The sequence below is a fragment of the Carettochelys insculpta genome, chromosome 4 (genome assembly GCF_033958435.1).
Source record: "Carettochelys insculpta isolate YL-2023 chromosome 4, ASM3395843v1, whole genome shotgun sequence".
In the NCBI taxonomy this organism is placed as follows: Eukaryota; Metazoa; Chordata; order Testudines; family Carettochelyidae; genus Carettochelys; species Carettochelys insculpta.
Genome location: NC_134140.1, coordinates 5,813,145 through 5,835,000, shown reverse-complemented (window position 1 = coordinate 5,835,000; position 21,856 = coordinate 5,813,145). Strand labels below are relative to the sequence as shown.

The window sequence follows — 21,856 nt, the reverse complement described above, 5'->3', positions numbered from 1 at the left end:
ATAAAATAGCAGTAAGCCTCAAAAGAAGGCCTGAAGGAAATAGAAGACCTATGGCATGAGCTGGTAAGGAGCATAACTAAGGTAATGTACAGCAGCAGGAGGGCCACAAAGAAAATGGACATAGAGATTACTAGAGTGAGAATAAACCATACTGACTAGTTCAAATACCTTGGTGGCTGGATTAGGAAGATGGTACACTTGAACGAGAGACAGTCCAGACCAGGGAGCACTAGAAGAGTGTGAAATAACATTTCATGGACTATGACAAGCATATGCCACAGACCAAAAGCCCAAATGAATAGGAACAATGGCATGCCCTGCAACCCTGCGTGGTGCAGAAGCACCAGAAATAAAGAGATTGCATGTTCAGTCCCTTCAGGTGTTTTAGATGAGAGCCTTTGTGTCATGACAAAATTCAGGAAGTGTGATTTTCTGGTTCAGACGCATGAAAAAGGTGAATGAAGGAAACACATGAAAATATTGTGGCAGGAGTGAGAGGAAAGAGACGCCAAGGAAAGCGCAGGAAACAATGGCTGGATTGCATCAAAAAAGGTACGAAGCAGGTGGACCTTAGCATCGCTTTAGACTGAATATAGAGGAAGCTTTCATGATAACTTGACTGTACGTGATGGGATGTGGAAAAACAGGAGGAAAGTGAGGATATATAGATGAACAGATATATGGATATACATGTGACACTGCAAACGGTGTTCTTCATAGTTGTATGATTATATTATGAAGACAATTATGTACCCGGTACAAAATGTCTTGTTAGGTATCCTTGGAAACGTTAGGATTTGCTGAATGATTATCCTGTTTGTGTGCCTGTATCATTTGTACCCAGCATTGCTTGTGTCATTAACTGAAGTAATATTTTGAAAATAAATGAAAAATATAGGCTGCAGTGAAAAGTTCAGAGCAGAGGCTTTGAAGGTGTGCAGGGCCTCAAGCAGTGAGGAAGGCTCGTTCAAGCCAGGGATGGGCGTGCAGAAGGTAGGATAGGGAGCTGGTGTTATCAGGGTCAAGCCACGGCAGTAAGAGCAGCACTGCTCTGGTGACTGTGTGTTTACAGCCAACAGTTCTGACTCTCAGTGGTCTGTATTGTTATGCAGGTATAATTTACCACTACATGTCCTCTAAAAGTTCAGTAGGCAGTGGAAGTGTTGGTAATGCTGCTAGACAATCTTAACCTCCTATGGTTCAACAAATTCTCTGGTTCACCATCAGGCAGGTCCCAAGGATGCTGGACTAGAGAGGTTCAACCTGCATTAATGCTAAGAGCCAGAATAACCTTTCATTTTTTTTAATAAACTAAAATGCCTCAGTGTAAGGCTGATTACAATGACAGGAGTAAGATCTGCAGCTGAAAAACTACTCTATCTGAACAGTTGTTTTAAACACAGGTGTAAACTCTTTCTTGTTCTCCCTTCCTCAACATCCTCAACTTTCCTCCCTCTCTCAATCTCTCTGCCACCTGCCCATCCCTTCCTCTTCCCCTCCCCAACCCCAGCCTGCCACCTGTGAGCTACTGGACTGCTCCCAGCATGGAGTGACTTTTAGCTCCATGTCAGTTTCTTCCTGGGATCACTGACCAATGTGTCCCATTTCCTCCATAGGTGTCTGTCGTGAGGGAAGTGGTGGCAGTGGTCAGCGACCAGCAGCAAACAAGTGGGTCAGAGAGGAAACCAGGAAAATAAGGGGCAAAAGAAGGAGAAAGTCTCAACATAGAGGAAGAAGAGACAGTCAGATTTATTCTAGTCCCATGTCACACCCATCTTCCAAGAGCCAGAACCTTCCTTCCTCAATACAGTGCCCTCTAGAGCTAACTGGAAATCAAGGACGCTGAGTGTTTAAATACTTCCCAACAGGTTAAATATCTTACACTACACTGCTGTTTTAAGGGTTTAAGGCTACTGAACTAAAACCCTACCTTAATACAGTCTGCTTATTTTTAAAAATGCACCTTCTTCTCCCCTCAGCATTTTTCAAGGTTTTCTAATTTTAGGCTTTTTGGAACATCCCATTTTTGATTACTTATTTACTTCAATAACACAAATATCATTACTATTGTATTCTGGCTGCTCATGATGATTGAAGGGATCATTACGTCAAGATGCACACTAGGTTTTGCATGCAGAAAAGCAGCTTCATGATTCTCAAAGTAGTGCAGGACGTAAGCACAACATTCTGAGCATCTTGTATCAAAACCTTAATTATTCTAGCTCTCATTATGAAGGCTAAAAGCCTTCTCACAGTTGAATTTACAGAGCAATCAAACCTGGGCATACTAGTTCATCTCATGGTCTACTGATAAATCTGATGTCAGAGTCAAATTGCTGTGCATGTGAGATTAAAAGGAAGGCAAACTGATAAACATTTAACTAAGTCTCAGACCAGCTTTCAACATAAAGAAGTTTTCTCCTTACAGAAAGAAAACTTGAGGCAAAGAAGTTCAGTTGTGGTCTTCACTCAGAAGATCCAGATTAATTAGTGTAGCTGCATCAATGCTGACTTGTAAGGATTTACTTACCCTAGGATAGTATATTGTACTAGAATATCATCCTAAGGAGTCACAGTAACTAACAAGACATTGAACAGAGCTCGTTACACAGTATGGACATCAAAATGCCAAGTCTAACATCTCGTCAACTGATCATAGTTAACCCGAAGGCACATCAGCAATACAGTTAAGAAACAAATTACCCTCCACCAATTTCCAAGGCCCTTCTCATGCCTCAGCTGAAGACCAAACAAAATATTGGTTTTTCTTTCTATGAAGGACACACACACAGCCATCATTTTTAAATTTGCTTTACCAGAAGCATTCTAGATACCAAAATGAACATTGTACCAAGTTTTAGATGTAAATAGCACATACTCTCTACCTTACACTCCACTTTAAGGAAAACTTGGGTATAATGAATACCCTAAAGTTAAGTCAGACTAATTGATACAATGTTAAACAAACCATAGCTGTTGACCATGAGTGTTAAGTTGTAGTCATCATTCCATTATTTACCACTGCTTCTCAAGGTCATATTCTAGCAAGATGTGTTTTCTCAGTGTAAACAATCTCTCAAGGCAAGCAAGGGCAAAATGAGTTTGCTGAGAGCTAATTTTACTGAACTAAGCACTTTTAGATGCCCAATATATCACAAAATCGGATTCTTTAAATGTCATGAATTATGATAAATTTACCTCTTCCCACTAGCACAGGGACTATTATTTTCATAGAATGTACTCCTTTGCATCCTTCATTATCACCACAGGATTTCTGATGGGATGCCTTCTCTCTAAAGAGGTTTAAGTTATATAAGAATTCATCTAAATGCATTCTCCTGCCATAGCAGCCTCTTCAATCGAATGTGTGCACTGACAGTTATTAGCAACAAGATGTGTCTTCATCACTAGAACCAAGCAATGGAGAATGTTACTACAGTTGAGAATCAAAATCTGAAGTTCTGCAAACATGACTGGGAAATGCTCAATACTTAGATTCAAACTGTTTGGAATTCTACCTGGCCATTATCAATTTTGACTCTGAGCGATATTCGTTGACCTGTTTGGTATCTCAACAGCATCAGTTGTAAATGAAAGACAACAACACAGGACTATGTTTCAAACCAGCCTAGCACCAAAGACTGATACACAAGTTCAGAACAGCCAGGGAGCAGTAACTGATGAAGAACGTAGGCAGTGTCCTCTCTCTAATATCTATGCCTACGATTTAGTGCTCATGCATAGCAGAGGCAGCCTGCACACACAACGCTGCAAGTTCACCTTAATTCAGATCTGCAACACTCCCTACTCTTCCAGATCCAGACAGAGCTCAAGACAGATCTTTAGCAGAGATTATCTAAAATGTGTGGTGCCTTGCAGTGTCCAGACACTAGGATAACACCACCAGATTAATTTCTTCTCTGGTGACCTAAAACAGAATTATTGGGGTCTGAGGGGTTGAAAGAATAAATCATCTCCATGCAGGTTTTATCACTTTCCACTGAAATCCTTCACCTCTTTACAAAGACCTATATAAGCAGAATATGATATAATTGAAAAAAAAAACATTCAAATAAAAAGATCTGAGTAAGTCTTACCACAATAAGGTATTTCCACCTTATTTTTTTCAGAAATGAATATTATTCAGATGCCTTTTGTAACTGAAAATAAAAATCCTATGCAACATTAAGTCACTGGCTTAGGAGAAGCGTTAGAATGATCTATGTCCAGTACTTTTCAATGAAAGTTTCAAAATCACTTTACAAACTATACTGGAGATTATTTTTCTCACTAGTGAAATGAATTACAACACTGCACAATAACTTCAGCAAAAATCAATACTTTACCTACTTCAGAAGAGACATTTTTTTCCATAGGCAATTAGAGTAAAAATTTTCTTATTTGGTATGCAGGGGAGAATGAGGGATGCTGGTTAGTCAAACTTGCTGCTTAGCTAAGAGTTTGGAATGTGGACATGAACTCCAAGCTGAGGCAGGAGTACAGAAGGGGATACAGCCTCTAGACTGAGAGCATGGGCTCCGAGATGGGGCCAGAAATGTGATTCAGGGTGCAGGAGGGGGATGCGGGCTAAGGTAGGGGCTTAAGAGTTCTAGCTGGAGATATGGGCTCTGAGGTGGCACTGAGGAGTCTGAGGTGCATAAAGGGGCTGAAGGTTGGGATTGAGGGGTTTGGGTTTGAGAATGGAAATGGGGTGCAGGAGAGGACTCAGGGCTGGAGACTGGGATACAGGAGAGGGTGAGAGGCAGAGTCATGCAGAGCCAGGTAGCAACTGCCAACTGGCCCCACACCAACTGCACTATAAAAGACTTTCGGTGAAGGTCGGAAACGCCACGTCACAGAGCTTTCCAGCTGGTACAGGGCCAGACTATTATACATACAATTATCAGTTAGTGATTAACATTATCAAAACGCTATACAAACTGGACTACTTTATTGTCAACCTTTTTAAATGCTGCTTCCCACTTTACAAACAAAGACTGTGGCAAAGAGGTTAAGCAATTTGCCCAAGATTCTGAGTGTAAGATGCTTGCAGAGGTAGGATCACAACTCATTTTTTTTAAGGCCAGAAGAAACCATCATCTAGTAAGAACATAAGAATGGCTGTACTGGATCAGACCAAAGATCCATCCAGCCCAGTATAGTGTCTGCTGACAGTGGCCAACACCAGCTGCCCCAGAGGGAGTGAACCAAACAGGTAACAATCAAGCCATCTCTCTCCCGTCATCCATCTCCAGCTTCTGACCAACAGGGGCTAGGGATACCATACCTACCCATCCTGGCTAACAGCCATTAATGGATCTAACCTCCCTGAATTTATCTAGCCCTTTTTTAAACCCTGTTATAGTCCTAGCATTCACAGCCTCCTCTGGCAAGGTGGTTGACTGTGTGCTGTGTGAAGAACTTACTTTTATTTGCTTTAAACCTGCTGCTCATTAATTTCATTTGGTGACCTCTAGTCCTGATATTATGGGAATAAGTAAATAATTTTCCCTTGTTCACTTTCTCCACATTACTCATAATTTTATACACCTCTATCATATCCCCCCCCTTAGTCTCCTCTTTTCTAAGATGAAAAGTCCTAGCCTCTAAATCTCTCTTCACATGGGACCCACTCCAAACCCTTAATCATTTTAGCTGCCCTTTTCTGAACCTTTTCTAATGCCAATATATCTTTTTTGAGATAAGGTGACCACAACTATACGCAGTATTCAGGTAGTCAGGAACCCCAAACTCTTGAGTTCAGTCAGCTACACTAACCTTGCCTTTCTAATATAATTACCAAGACTGGAATTTTGTTCAGATGTTAAAGATAACAGGTTCTTTGGCTAAAAATAAGATATAAGTGGCCAGGCCCTTCATTCCAAAGATGGACCCTGACAACAAAACTACTTTGATGAGAGCTGTAATAAATTAAATCCATGACAAGGATTGTGAATGCTCAGTATTTAACTCAGCTTAAGCTTGTTAAATAATTATTCTATATACCCAATTGTGGAGTTTGTGCCATGTCGCCTGTATACCGCCTTCCAAGCTCTTCCGACAGAGTCAGCGAGCCCTCTTCCAAAGTAGGGAGCTCTGTCAAATCATTTCCAGCACCAGTCAAGCCCAGCCTCATTCTTGATGTTTCCGCAAGATGGCTGACATCCATTTGTGCTGGCAGTTGACACCATGACTCCAATCCCTTGGGTGGGGGGGGGGAAAAAATTAAAGATTTTTTTCTTCAAAATGTAACTAGTCTTATGTTTCTAAAATCAAAAGTTTAACAATAAGCTATTTGTATTGTTCTTGCATTAAAATCTAGTTTACAACAGATTACTGTTCTATTTAAATGTCTTGAATATATTCCTATCGATTCATGTCTAAACAAAATGCCCCAACCAAAGTAAGGCAGTTAAATCCAAATTTGGTAAGCAGAAGCATGCAACATCACTGGTGCATCCAAAGCAGACTTCAGTTGGACAAACTGTGAATGCAACTTAACTGTATTGCACAAATATGGCCTTTGTACCAGCCAATGCTGGAGCAGTGAAGAGAGCTGCAGCGAACAGGGAGTTTGCCTGGGAAAACATCTGAAAGCTCAGGTAAGAGTGATTTGAGGGGCTGCACTGCGAGCTAGTGGGTTGAATATTCAAGTCTGTGTGTGTCTGAGTAGTTGTTTTGTAGTTTTGCAGAGAGGGGCTGTAGCAGCATAACCAATAGGGATTCTCTATAGCCATATTGAGAGGCCTAGAGCTCTTCTGCAGCCAGAATAAAGAGCAGCAGCAATTGACTATGAAGCTACAAGTCACATGCTCACATTCCATGTACATTTCAGTAAAATAGTCACATCAGACTTTTAAGACGACAACCACATCCTAATGCCACCCACTGTTACCAGATAAAGAAACAGATCTCAAGATGGGTAAGGAAAACTTAGTTAACAGCATTTTGTCTGGCAAGCACTGACTTATCAATAGCTGAGCCTGTGGATCACCAGTCTCTGATGATTGTCTTCCACTTTTCTAAAGTCTTCTGTATAATCTCTGTCTGGTTTGTAATTGCTCTCGTCTGCTGTATAATTAATTTTGCTAAGTGTAAATCAGTTAAGTTGGTGGTTTATGATTCGTTAGGTAATTCTGTTACAGTATATTATGTCTGGTTAGTACAATTATTCTAAAGTAACTGGTCAAGGTATAACCAAGCAGGACTCAAATTTCATTACTTAAACTGGGGTCCAAGAAGGAAAGAACATCAAGCAGAAAAGGTGGAAGAAGGAAGATCTTAAGGAGGACTCAACCCCCAAGACCTTGAGGTGCAGCAACCGGCATCCAGAGAGTGACTCTGCCTACCCCAGCAGTGGAAGTCTGCCTGCCTTTTCAGGATTGATGAGCATGATACTGTGTGTAGCATATATTCTACTCTCTTGGTAATTGCAAATAAATAGAGAATAAGACTATTACTGTGTAAGGCTTTCAGTGTCTCAGATCCTGCATACCCACAGGGAATTACACTGAGCCCTAGGAATTGCGTAAGGGTGGGAGTTTAACAGAGTCATGCCTTGAGTCCTATTGATTGGGTAAAGGTATGTATGTCCCTGAGTATGGAAAGGATAAGAAGTCTGTGCCAGTAACAGGGCAATTTGACAGTGTGTTCAGCAGATTAAGTTTGAAAGTGTGAATTGGGAGTGCTTTGATTCAGGTGGGCCTTCAGAGGCTGATTGGATTGGAGGCAAGGCTCTGAGCGCGGCCTAGCCAGCGGCCTTAAGGCGGCAGCCACAGCAAACATTGTAAGCAGCAAACAGGGCAGCAGCTAACAAGGAGTTTGCCTGGGAGTTGACCTTGTGGAGAGCTGCATACTGGTTTTCTCCTTATAGTTTTATTCCTCTTCTGCCCTTCAAGGCAACACTGAACATCTGAGGAAACTCTCTGAAGAAAGGCAGAAAGAGATAGTGACAAGTCTACTGACACTGTTGTGACCTGAACGGCATGTGCTATGTTTGTCTTCTTCCTGGAAGATAGAAGGGATTTTGTCTGTACCAAGTGGAAGCTGATTGTCAGCTTGGAAGATAAGGTTAGAGGACTTGCGGTGCAAATATCAATGCTCTGGCCCATCAGAGAAGGCGAAGAGTTCCTTGACAGAAAGGAGCATTTAGTACTGCAGGCACAGGAGGCTGAGGAGCCAGTGAAGGCAGTACTAAACAAGGAAGAAAGCTGGATGTAACCTCCAGGAAAAGAAAGTCAAGTCAGTTATCTCTAATTCTGGTGGAGGTAATCAACCACTTTCAGGCTCTCTATACAGGTGATTCAGTGATGACTTCTGTGGCAGAGACCTCAGGGGCAAGGAATCAGAAGACCTCACTGACAAGAAGGTATGGGATGCATAATTCTAGGGATGGGGGTTCTATGACCACCATCCCTTAGAGACGAAGACAGGTGGTGGGGGACAGGAACTCCCTCATAAGAGGGACAGAGTCATCCATCTGCCAGCCAGACCTGGAATCCTGGCAAGTTTCCTGCTTACCAGAAGCTAGAATCCAGGATGTTTCTTCGAGCATGGGATTCTGTTTCAGGAACAAGGATTGCTAGGAAGAGATAGGATCCACCTATTGATAAGAGGAAAGAGCATATTTGCAGGCAGGTTTGCAAACCTAGAGAGGAGGGCTTTAAACTAGATTCATTGGGGAGTGCTGAAAAGCCCTTAGGTAAGTGGGGAAGGAGAAAGCAACAAAGGAAAATGCTTGATTTAAACGGAGAATGTAGGACAATCAGCTTATTATCTAAGGTGTTTGTACACAAATGCAAGAAGCCTGGGTAACAAACAAACAAAGAATTAAAAGCCCTGGCACGATCAAAAAAGTCTGAGGTGGTTGGAATAATGGAGACTTGGTGGGATGACTCACATAACTGGAGCACAGTCATAGAAGGGTATAAACTGTTCAGGAAAAATAGGCAGGGGTAAAAAGGAGAAGTTCCACTGTATGCGAAAGAGCAGTATGACCGCTCACAACTCCAGTATATGGAGGGAGAAAAGCCAGTTGAGAGTCTTTGGGTTAATCTCAAAGGCAGAAGCAACAGAGGTGATGTTGTGGTTGGTGTCTGCTATAGACTGCCAGACCAGGTAGATGAAGTAGATGAGGAATTTTTCAGACATCTAAGAGAAGCTTTCAAATTACAGGCTGATTCTCATGGGAGACTTTAATCACCCAGACATTTGTTGGGAGACCAATACAGCAGCACACAGACAATTCAGGAAGTCCTTGGAGAATGTTGGGGATAACTTCCTGGTAAAAATGCTGAAGGAACCAACCAGGGCTGTGCGCAGCTTGACCTGCTGCTCACAAACAGGGAAGAACCAGTAGGAGAAATAAAGGTGAGTGGTAAACTGGGCTACAGCAACCATGAGATGGTAGATTTCAGGAACCTGACAAAAGGAAGAAAGGTGAGCAGTAAAATACAGACTCCTGATTTTGGAAGAGCAGACTTCAACTCCCTCAAAGAACTGATGGGCAGGATCCCTGGGGAAATGGAAAAGAAGGGGAAAGGAGTTCAGGAGAACTGGCAGTATTTTAAAGAAGTCCTATTGAAGGCACAGGAACAAACCATCTTCATCTGCATCTTCACCAATAACCGTGGGCTCAGCGCCCATTGGTGCCTGATGCCTCCCTCACTATTCCTTTCCATCATTCCCTGTCCAGTGCAGAGTGGCTTAGTTTCTGTAGACTAGTTCTGCACCAATCTACTATACCATCTATCCATTCTCTGTGGGGTCTGCCTCTCCTATTCGAACTGTCCATTATGCCGAATAACAGAGTCTTGATTTTTCATTCGTCGTTCATTCTGCAAATATGTCCAAATAGTTGTAGCTTCCATTTTATAACCTTCTGCTGCAGGTTCTCTTTCGGCTGTATCTTTCTATATAGTTCCTCATTCGTGACCTTCTACATCTATCCTATTCTCAGAACCCTTCTATAACAACTCCTTTCGAAAGCCAATATTCTTCTCCAATCTTTCATTATCGCTCATGTCTCATCCATATAACAGACTGCTGAACACACACATTTTCAAGATGCTCAGCTTCATTCCTAAGCTAATTGCTTTGCTTTTCCAGATTTTATCCATCGCCTTCAAACTCGGTCTTGCTCTCGCTATTCTAGTCACTATTTCCTTCTTACAGTCTAGATCATACATTATGCTGCTCCCCAGACATGTGAACTTCTCTACATTTGCTAGTTCAATACCATCTACTCTGATCTTCCTTCCTATTTCCTTATCACCAAATACCACTGTTTTTGTGTTATCGATGTTCATAATCAGCCCATACTGTTTCCCTTCCTCATTTAGCACCTGCACCATTTTCGCTAGCTTCTCCTCATCTTCCTCAATGATAACTATATCATCCACGAACCTCAAGTTGTTAATTCTTTTCCTGTGCACAGATATATCCTTTCTACCTCTTCCTTGATCTTTCCCATCGATCTCTCCAAATGCGTGATGAAGATACTTGGCAATAGTGGATCTCCTCGTCTCATACCTCTACTTGTTTTACACCACCTTCCCGACTCCCCGCATGTTCTCACCACTGCCTCCACATCATCACTGATATCCTTCAACCGCCGTATCAGTCCGCTGTCCACTCTGTACGACTCCAACACCACCCAAGTCATTTTCTGATTTAGACTGTCAAATGCCTTTTGAAAATTGAGAAAGCACATGTATACATTCTTGTTCTTTCATCGAGCTTTCTCCACTATCAATCTTAGTGCCAATATCTGATTTATGGTACTTCTATCTTTTCTGCTATATGTTCTTCTACCTGTGATCTTACTCTCCCAGTCAGTATCATCATCAGCACCTTGCCTAGATGACTTGTTAGAGCAATTGTTCTGTAGTTCTTGCACTCCAATGTACTTCCTTTCTTGGGTATTGTCACTAGCACATTTTGTCCATTCCTTAGGTGTTTTCCCTTCTCTCTATGCTGTATTACATAGTCAGTGTATCTCCTGAATCATGCTTTCTCCACCATATTGATCATCTCTCCCGTGATCTTATCATAAGAAGTAGAAACTTGGGCAGATGACTGAGGAGTATAAATATATGGCTGGAGAATGCCGGGCAGTAATCAGAAAAACAAAAGCACAAGTGGAACTGCAGCTAGCAAGGAAGATGAAGGGTAACAAGACAGATTTCTGCAAGCACGCTAACAAGAGGAGGGTGATCAGGGAGGGTGTGGAGCTGTTACTGGATTAGGGAGGTAACCTAGAGACAGATGATGAAGATAAAGCTGAACTACTCGATGCTTTTTTTGCCTCAGACCTCACAGACAAGATCAGTTCCCAAACTACAGCACCAGTTCAGTGCTCTTGTCAGTTCAGTGGCTTGTTTGCTGCCTGCCTTGCTGGTGTTTTTGGCAAGTATTCATCCAATACGGGAACATGATACTTGCTTCTCTGCAAAGTTAGGCTGCAACCATTGCCAGTGTTTTCAAGAAAACCCAAGGGCTGTGGATAAGCTGCAAGGAAGGATCTTGTATTGTAACTGGTCCCATCCAATAGTAAAACAAATAAATCTACAAATGTGAGAGAAGAATTATTGCCTAATAATTTGTACCCCAGAGGTCAAGGGCTGAGAATCAATCCCCTCTTTCTAGTGCTGAGATTATGGTGCCTAGGGGAACCATCATGAACTGCTGTAGCTTGACAAACTTGTTGAGCTGGTAGGGATCGATTACAGGCCTCCATCACCACCCCTGGATTTACATTTCATGACAAAGTGGGAATAGAATCCACTTTCTCTGTATTATGTTGGCATGGATTCCACTGTTCCTAAGTGGATAAGGTGGGCTGTCTCCTGGCACAATAGGTACTCAAGAGTGGTCCCTGAAGAGGGATGGGTAGGGAGGGGAGTAAGAGGATGTAATAACCAATTTATAAAATTTCTAGCTCCCATCTGTCAGATGTGATGGTCTTCCCATTTGGATAAAATGGAACTAGGCGGTTTCCAATGGCTGGGAGTAGCCTGCATGCTTAAGGCTGTTTGTGAGCAGTCCAGACTGTAGGTCACAGCAGCAAAGCAGTGTAAAGGGCATCCTGGTTTGGAGGGCAGAGGCAACACACCTAGAGTCTGTTCTGGTCTGGCTATGGTCTGAAGAAGTGGGTCTGTCCCACGAAAGCTCACCTAATAAACTATTTTGCTAGTCTTTAAAGTGCTACTTGGACTGCTTTTTGTTTTGACTCATTAGTTTGGATTGTACACTGGGTATATTGATAGGGAGCCCACAAAAACTTGCCCCTCCTAAATACCACTATGGGTTTTGCTAAGGAAACATGCTGTCTGTAATTATATACATCCACATGCTCTCTCAATTTGTGCCAGATGATCATTAAGTTACCTACCTGAAACTTCAAAACCACTTCTGACATCACACAAAATTCAGTAGGAAACAATATTTCAATGACTACCTGTGTAGGACTTCTCATAACCAATATAAGAAAAAAAATATTGCTTTCATAAAATTAGGTGTTCTTTTAAATTTAAAATAGGGACTTGACAGATATATTTAAAACAGAGCAGTGTTTAAATGGAATATTAACCATCCCTTCTCTAATACAAGTTGAACCTCTATAATCCAGCACCCTCGGGACCCGACTTGTGCGAAACAAGAGAATTTGCCAGACCACAGGATGTCAATATTTTCTAGCAGCATTACGAACACTCCACCACTTACTGGGCTCTTAGAAGACATTTGTGGTAAATTACAGAAAAATAAACAACAGCACAGAACACAGAGTCAGGACTGGTGGTTGTAAAGAAACTTTATGGGACTATTGGAAACTTGGCCACACCCAGGAAAAGTGGTAGTCCAGCTAACTAATATAATACCAGATTACGGATGTTGCCAGATGACAGAGTGCCAGACTACAGAAGTTCAACCTGTATTAGACTAATCTTCTGAATAATTTATGTTAATAAAATGAAATTAAGACTTTCCTTCTGAAACAAAATGTCCCTCAAAGTTAAAGGTTTTTGGTATCATAAGTTTGATGGGGGGAAAAAAAAGGAGTAAATTTATTACAGTTTTATTAACTGTTTTCTACCAGTTCATGCAGTTCTTCAGAAGTCATATTGCATTAATGTGTATTCCTATATGAATCCACCACCAAATGTATGAACTCAAGAAAGAAAAAAAAATGTAAACTGATTCCACTGTGGTAGATGAAGAGAAGCTAGTGAGAACGGCGTACGTGCTAAAAGAGGAAGGGAAGCGGTACAGACTGATTGTGAACATCAATCAACTGAAAACAATGGTATCTGGAGGTAAGAAAATAGGAAGGAAGATCAGTGTAGATGGGATCAAACTAAAGAATGTAGAGAAGTTCACGTATCTGGGGAGCAACATGACATATGATCTAGAGACTGTAAGAAGGAAATAGCGACTAGAATAGCAAAAGAAGATCGAGTTTGAAGGCAACAGATAAGCTCTGGGAAAGCAAAGTGATTAGCTTAGGAATGAAGCTGAGCATTTTGAAAATGTGTGTATTCAGCGGCATGTTGCATGGATGTGAGACATGGGTGACAATGAAATATTTGAAGAGAAGGATATTGGCATTCAAGAGGAGTTGTTATAGAAAGATCCTGAGAATAGCATGGATGTAGAAGATCACCCATGAGGAATTATATAAAGATACAGCTGAAAGAGAGCCTATTGCAGAAGGCTATGCAAAGGAAGTTACAGGTATTTGGGCATATCTGCAAAACGAACGACAAATGAAAAGTCAAGACCCTCATATTCAGCATAACAGACGGTTCAAAGAAGAGAGGCTGACCCCACAGAAAATGCATAGATGATGTAGTACATTGGTGCAGAGCTATTTGACAGAAACTAAGCCACTCCACACTGAACAGGGAAAGATGGAAGGAAACAGTGAGGGAGGTATCAGACACCAACAGGAGCTGAGTCCATGGTTGTTGATGATGAAGATAAATGTGCTAGAACAAGGAAGTCTAACTCAAAAGTAATATTTAGACCAGTAGTTTCCCTCTGTTATTGGAAATAAAAGATAAAAGTGAGGAAATTAATTTTCTCATTATTTGAAGCGTGGAGCACTCAGAGACAGCAATCAAGATTTAACTAGGCACTGAACACTTAAACACTGACATGAAGAACTCACCAACTAATTTATTGGGTGTCAATTCTGCAAATACTTATTCATGTCCTAATTATTTTTTTACACAATGAAGAGGGGATCATTAGTTTCAATGGAACCACTCACATTATGTCAAATTAAAAACATGGATAAATGTCTGCAGTATTCCAAACACTTATTGATTGCATTGGAAATATCTCTCACCTTGCTACACATTACTTCAGTATTTATCCATCTAGAACTGGACAAGGAGTTCACTTACCTGATCTACTAAAGTTGTATTTGAAATACCTGATTAAGAGTAGATCTCTGTCGGATCGCTTCTCCCAAGGAGATCCCACTGGCAGTTGATATCTGGGTCCCACTGCTGCTTTGGCTTAACAACTCTTCCCTCCATCCAGGACGTGGTGGTGTTGTAGCAATAGGCTGAAATAATTTTTTAAAAAGGGAAGTAAAAATTGATTTTCAGTACCCTTCAATATATAAAGCCATTTAGTTTCAATGTAGGATGAAATATCAGCAAAAGTGCTGGAGGCTGCCCCAAGTAAATGAGGTAAGAGTCATATATTGTAACTGGAGGTGCAAAGGGAACAAGTTCACTTGCATGTAACACTTTCTAGTCTGACATGCCAAAATAATATTAGCTCAAATAATAGTAATGAAATATGTTCTGTACATAAGATGATCACTCCCACATGCATGCAGCACTGTGCAATTCACAGGGTACCCTTCTCAGCAGCATCAAGTAATGGGACCTGCCAAAGGAACCATAACAGATATGCCAGATAAATTGTTTACTCTGGACAGGAAACTGTTAGAATGTTAATTGTTATTACTTAGATTTATACCAAGGTTGTAAGTCAAATTTAAAAATGCAAATAAAGAACTTAGATAAATCTGTCAGATGTCTGTAGATCAGTTTAAATACATAAGTTGAGGAACCTGACAAATATTTAGGGTATTTCTTGGGGGGGGGGGGGGGGCAAGTTTGACTTGAGCCAGCAAAAACAGCTGTCAGAGGCTTTTGCCTTGATGAGTCACCAGAAGCAGCTATTTTGTATTTGGAATGATCTTTCTTCTCTATAGTATATCAAGGATAACCCATGCAGTTGTCTCAGCTCTTAGTGAATCCTGCAGCCAGCTTCCCAGTCAAGAGAGCCTTCCCAATCACACCAGCAAGAAAATGTAAAATAGAATCTATAGTGTGTTATACAGAGATTCAAATGAAAATAAAATTGCTCACTAAGACAAACAAAGCACTAATCCACAAGAGAAACATCAAACCCCAGCCAACTCAGACAGTGTATTGGGGTGCTGGGAAAGGGCATGGGGAGTGCTACTACTGGAAAGTGACTGGAGTTGCTGAGGTGCATTTCTGCCATCTAGGTGTTGCTGGATTCTTTTGGGTGAGAAAGGAGCTGACATGTCTGGGACAGCTAATAGAACCCACCTGGGAGGGGAGCTAGGGTCTGTCTGGGAGTCAACGTTCTGCCTGGCAAACAGCTCTTAAGGTCCATCCGGGAACTCTCTGCAGGACTGGAAGGAGGTAGCTATAGTGGAGGAGCAAGACGTGCCTCTCAGGGATTTGGGTCTGGCTGAAGTCTCTCTGGGACTTAAGTAATGCATCTGAGGTTCAGTCGGGAGACTGAAACTTGGGATTAGTACTGGGAATGCTCACTTTCTGTCCTCACCAGATATTGCCAGCATCTCTTTTTGCTATTGTAGCTGCTGCTGTTTCAAATCCATCAGTGGCATTACTCACAGAGGAAGCACAAATCCATTCAAGAGTGTCCAAAAGCTATATGACACAGTGATCTCTAATTCCCAGAACACAACTCCTGCCCATTGCTTAGCCAAATGTGACACATTCAGGCTGAGCCATGGCTTGAGTAATGGGGCTGCCAGATTAGTGACAACTGGTACCCACAGCTGCAAATAGGCTGCAAAATGTAAGCGCTGGTCATTTCATGGCTCTGCAGTGGAAAAAAGAAGTATTCATCCCATTCTCAGGAGTAATAAAATCTATTCATCAACAGCACTGTGCCAACAAAACCTTGACACTAGCTGAATGGGCATGAGCAATGCATAAATAGGACTGAGCTCCTCTGAAAAGATGCAACATGAATGGCTTTTAATGCAGCACGGCATGTAGACTACATTCTCAAAACAAAAGAAAAGAACAACATTGTTTGAATCTCAGCCTACTAGAGAGAGAATCAATCTCAAAGCAAGAGTTCTGACTGACCCAAGTCCCAGAAAGGCAATGCGGACAAGTTAAACTGCTCTAGGGAACAGTGCATTTACATTTAATGTCTATGAAACAGTTCTCAAAACTATGTTAAATTTAGAATTACTGGTGATATGGGCAGGGATGGCTTATGTGCTCTTTTGGGGCTTTAATTTTGCTATCAATATCCAAAGTAACAGCAACGAAGGGTCCTGTGGCACCTTATAGACTAACAGAAAAGTTCTGAGCATGAGCTTTCATGAGCACAGACTCACTTCATCAGATGATTTCCAAGACCAGGATCTGGAAGTGAGTCTGTGCTCATGAAAGCTCATGCTCAAAACTTTTCTGTTAGTCTATAAGGTGCCACAGGACCCTTCATTGCTGTTACAGATCCAGACTAACAGGGCTACCCCTCCGATACTTAATATCCAAAGTGATTTTCCTTGCTTCTGAAGCAGCGGGTCTGTCATTTAACACTTCAGCTGAAACACAGGGAAGGACACTGAAGGTCTATAGTAGCACATATAAATTATTCAGGATTGAGCAGGGCTGACTTTTCTCTGAAACCAAACATAGGAAGAAAAACAATCATTTGATGTATCAGGGGACTACAGAGCAGACACTTGTATCATGGAGTCATTCCCCCCACCCCTGCATGATTTAAGAAAACTAGCTTATGAATATGAATATGCTTAACTTATAGATGCTTTATGTAAAATAGCTCATGTAACTTGTTTTAAAGTTACAATCTGTTGAATCCAGATATCCTATTTCTGTGCACCTATCATTCTTGTACATGAAGTTAGAACTGTGAAGTGTGAAACTGGTTTTAATTCTACATGTGCTAATGATGTTCATTAGTGATACTTCAAGAACTTAAAGGCTCACTACTCAAACTAATGACCTGTGGTCATTCCAAACTGTAGTTGGTCCTAGAAGACATGTGACCATGCCACCTGGTACTGGAATATACCTTGAATCTGGTATTGTTTTCATTCAGATGGGAAAACCAAACACAGGGTTTCTGCTGTGGGGGAGAAGTTTATTTAAGGAATAGAAAGCTATCAGGTCTTCATCTTTAGCTGTCCTTTGAAACTACCTCACCTACTGTAAGAGAATACACTTGAAGAAACCTGAAAACAAAGAACTCTAAAGCCACGGTGTTCAATATACTTGCCAGATGTGGCAAACAGGACACCACGATGTGGCAATTCTGGCTGTGGAGACGCATGCGGCTCCTGAAGCCTTTAAACACAGATCCTCCTAGAGCCACAAGTAGGGAATGTCTTCTGCCCACTCCACGCACATGCCCCACTGCTTGGTAGTAGAAGCGTGTGGTGGCAGCAGCTGCATAGTGACGGAGACCCCAGCAGCTCCGGCTACTGTGGTGGCCCCAGCAGCAGCAGGCCCAGCTGCTTCAGCAGCTCTGGCGAGTCCCCATCATTGATTCAGAGTGTGGGGACTGGGGGTACCTGGCTCTGGGGAAGGGCATTCATTGGGGGGACTGGAGGGAAGGCATTTATTTGGAGTGGCGGGCCTGGGGGAGCCTGACTGAGAGAGGGGCATTCATTTACACAGGGAGGGGGCTGTGGCAAATATGGAAGGACAACAACCACAAACATGGCAATCTTTGAGTTTCTATTGGATGCCACAGCTCTAAAGAATTCTGAACAGCTGTAGATCCAAGCCAGAGTAAAAGATCAACTCTGACTTGAAGCATTTTACCTGATACGAAAACAACCGTTATGGATAAGAATTTGAAGGTAATAACTTCCTTAATGTATGAGAATTAGTGGGCATCTTTTGTTTATTTTAACTTAGTAACTTACTTTGATCTGTCTGTTTTCACTTGCAATCACTTAAATCCTACTTTTTAATACTTCCCTATAGCTGAGTCCTCCCACAACTGAGCTGGGTCAATGTCTGTGTTGCTCTGTACGGGGGCAGTACTCCCAACTCTGAGCCGAGACTAAGGGAGACCAGAGTTTCTGACCCAGCAGGACAGGAGGGTGGGATGCCACAAAGGGCAGGAATTCAGGCATCAGTGGCTTGATCAGAACACTGGGTGACAACCACAAGGGAATTTCAAAACAAAAAGCAGTCAAGTAGCACTTTAAAGACTAGCAAAATAGTTTATTAGGTGAGCTTTCGTGGGACAGACCCCCTTCTTCAGACCATAGCCAGACCAGAACAGACTCAATACTTAAGGCACAGAGAACCAAAAACAGTAAGCAAGGAGGACAAATCAGAAAAAGATAATCAAGGGGAAAAAAATCAGAGAGTGGAGGGGTGGGGGGGGAAGGTCAAGAATTAGACTGAGCCAAGTATGCAGACGAGCCCCTATAGTGACTCAGAAAGTTCCCATCACGATTTCAACCATGTGTTAATGTGCCAAATTTGAATATAAAAGACAGCTCGGCTGTTTCCCTTTCCAGAACTGTGCGATAATTCTTCTTCAGTAACACACATACCTTTAGGTCATTGCCAGAATGCCCCATTCCATTAAAATGTTGACTAACTGGTTTGTGGATCTGGAGTGTTTTGATGTCTGTTTTGTGCCTGTTGACCCTTCGTCTAAGGGAGTTAGAAGTCTGTCCAATATACAAAGCATCTGGGCATTGTTGGCACATGATGGCATATAGGATGTTAGTAGAGGAGCATGAGAAAGTGCCTGTGATTCTGTGAGTAACCTGGTTAGGTCCAGTGATGGTATTTCCAGAGAAGATATGCGGACAAAGCTGGCAGCGGGCTTTGTTGCAGGGAAAGGTTCCAGGACTGGTATTCCTGGGGTAAAGACTGTGGCTGTTCATGAGGATCCTCATGAGGTTGGGAGGTTGTCTGTAGGAGAGAACAGGCATGTCACCTAGGGCCTTCTGGGGTGTGGCATCCTGATTAAGGATAGGTTGTAGGTCTTTAATAATTCGTTGCAGTGGTCTGACTTGGGGGCTGTAGGTGATGACCAGTGGTGTTCTGTTCTTGGCTTTTTTGGACTGATCTTGGAGTAGCTGGTCTCTGGGTATTCGTCTGGCCCTGTCGATTTGTTTTTTTACTTCTCCTGGTGGGTAATTCAGGTTTATGAATATTTGGTAAAGTTCTAGTAGTTTTTGGTCTCTGTCAGTTGGATCAGAGCAAATGCGATTGTACCTAAGAGCTTGACTGTAAACAATGGATCTAGTCACGTGTGCAGATGGAAACTAGAAGGGTGTAGATACGTACAGCGATCAGTAGGTTTTCAGTACAGTGTGGTACTGATCAGGCCACCCTTGATTAGTACTGTAGTGTCCAGGAAATGTATCTCTTGCATGTTGTAATCGAGGCATAAGTTGATGGTGGGGTGTAGATTGTTAAAGTCTCCGTGGAATTCTTCTAGAGCCTCTGTACCATGGGTCCAAATCATAAAGGTGTCAATGTATCTTAAGTAGAGGAGTGGTAATAGGGGACGAGATTTCAGTGATCCAACCCATCGCAGCTTCATACTGGCAAAGAGTTTATAGGATAGAGAAGCAAACACAAGCACTCAATGACCTTGTGAAAAAACATCTAAGGAAAGTGCCAGAAAGATGGGAAAAATTGCAAGTCCTACAGACACTTCCATTTTATGTAAACATTTAAGGCCAAATACACCCCTGACATAACTCCAGTGGTTTCAAAAAAAATATTCCAGAGATAAAATTGACCTAGTCTTTACATTAAAATTTATGGCAAATGGGTTGCAGGGGGATAAGGAGGATAAATATTCACACAGTAAGACATTAGTTAACTATAACCAAGTAATAAACGTTTGTAACTGAGGGACCGGGAATACAAGAGTGGACTTCAGGTTTGGAGAGAAAATTCTGCCTAGGTGTTGGGGTGCATGAGGGGATATAGGCTCTGGGCCTGGGCTGGAGGTGTGAGCTTTGTAGTGGGGCTGTGGATGAAGGATTTAGGGTGCAGGAGATGGCTCCAGATTGGAGTGGGGAGGGGTGGGAGGTTACAACTCAGGCTTAGCCGGTCAGATCCTGGTCAGTGGCACTAAGGCAGGCTGCATGGTGTCTGCCTATGCTCAAGCACCATGCTGCACTCCAGAAGTGGCCAGCCACACCAGTCAGCAAGGAGGGGTGTCTCCCTGACACCCACAGCTGCTCCCTGCAGCAACTTTGGGACTTGGGGAGAGCTAGCTCCCCAGTGCAACCCTGAACCCCGACGCAATGCTTAATGGGAAGCTGTATGGCTGTGCAGCTTCAAGGGAACATAGCTCATGACCCACAGTGTGAGAATCACTGCTCTATTCTCTCCACCTGTGCTGTGCTAGCTAAAGAAGAAAACTGTAGAGCAGGACTCATAGCTCCATTCCTCATGTAGCTTTAAAAGTCCTCCTCCCCCACCTAACTATTCCATGATGTGGCTATCCCTGTAGTTGCCTGGGCAGTGGCACTGCCAGACCGGTTTACATATAGCTTGTCAATCCTGCTTCACACTTATACTGGCCTTTGTTAAATTGTGCATGTCCAGGAATATTTAATAACAAAGTACAGTAGAACCTCAGTGATAAACACCAGAGTTACAAACTGACCAGTCAACTATACAGCTTATTTGGAACTGGACATACACAATCAGGCAACAGCATAGGCACTGGCTTCCTCTGGGCCCAAGGGGTGTTCAACCCACCCCTCCCAGCTACAGGCCACTCCCCTACTCAAGCCTCTTCCCCAACAGCCCTCAGCTGACCACTTCCCACCCCACTCCTTTCCACAAGTCCACACCTTGCCCCCACCTCTTTCACCCTGCTCCTGAGCATGCCCAGTCTCTCCTCCTGCCATTGTTTCCCTTAGCTTCCTGCCCTCCACAAAACAGTTGATTGTGACAGGCAGGAGATGCTGAGAGGGAAGGAGAGGAGCTGACTAGGAGAGGCTGCCAAGAGGAAGAACTACAGGGGAGGGAGCTTGGATTCTAGTGGATGCTAGAGTACCCAGCATTTTTTAATAGGGGTGCTCCAGGTTTGGAAAAAGTCTAAAGAAGTCTGGACAATTGTTTCTGTGCTTGTTTCATTTAAAATAGTTAAAAGCAGCATTTGTCTTGTGCAAACTTTCAAAGCTCTATTAAATCAATGTTGAACTGTAAACTTTTGGAAGACCCCACTATAACATTTTGTTCAGAGTTACAAACAACTTCCATAATATATACAATATACATTAAAATCCCTCTTATCCAGTATTTGGTCAACCAGAATTCCATGCCCTGCTGGAGTTCCCCTAGCCCTCCTTCTAGGGATCCCACAACCGCCTGTCTAGTAAACAGAACATTTGTATATCTGGCAAGCTCCCGGTCCCAGGGTAGCCGGATATGGAAAAGTTTACTGTAGCTAAAAGTCTTCCAACATCTCATTTTTAGAGAGATTTCTATAGTCCTTCATAATCTATTTCTGGTATTCACTTGCAAACTCTATTTAGTTGCATAGATCTGGATATAATGTGGGATGTTTGCCATTGGCATTCCATATG

At 42.4% G+C, this 21,856-nt stretch overlaps 1 protein-coding gene across 1 annotated transcript in view; it reads right to left on the bottom strand.

The window, feature by feature from the left end:
• ALMS1 (ALMS1 centrosome and basal body associated protein) overlaps positions 1-21,856 on the bottom strand; it is a 142,650-nt gene that overhangs the window by 100,280 nt on the left and 20,514 nt on the right. Inside the window, exons 2-3 of the mRNA XM_074992215.1 lie at positions 14,435-14,569; positions 6,007-6,202 (exon numbers count right to left, since the gene is read on the bottom strand). Coding sequence (XP_074848316.1) covers positions 6,007-6,202; positions 14,435-14,569 — 331 coding nt within the window. The remainder of the gene's footprint in view (positions 1-6,006; positions 6,203-14,434; positions 14,570-21,856) is intronic.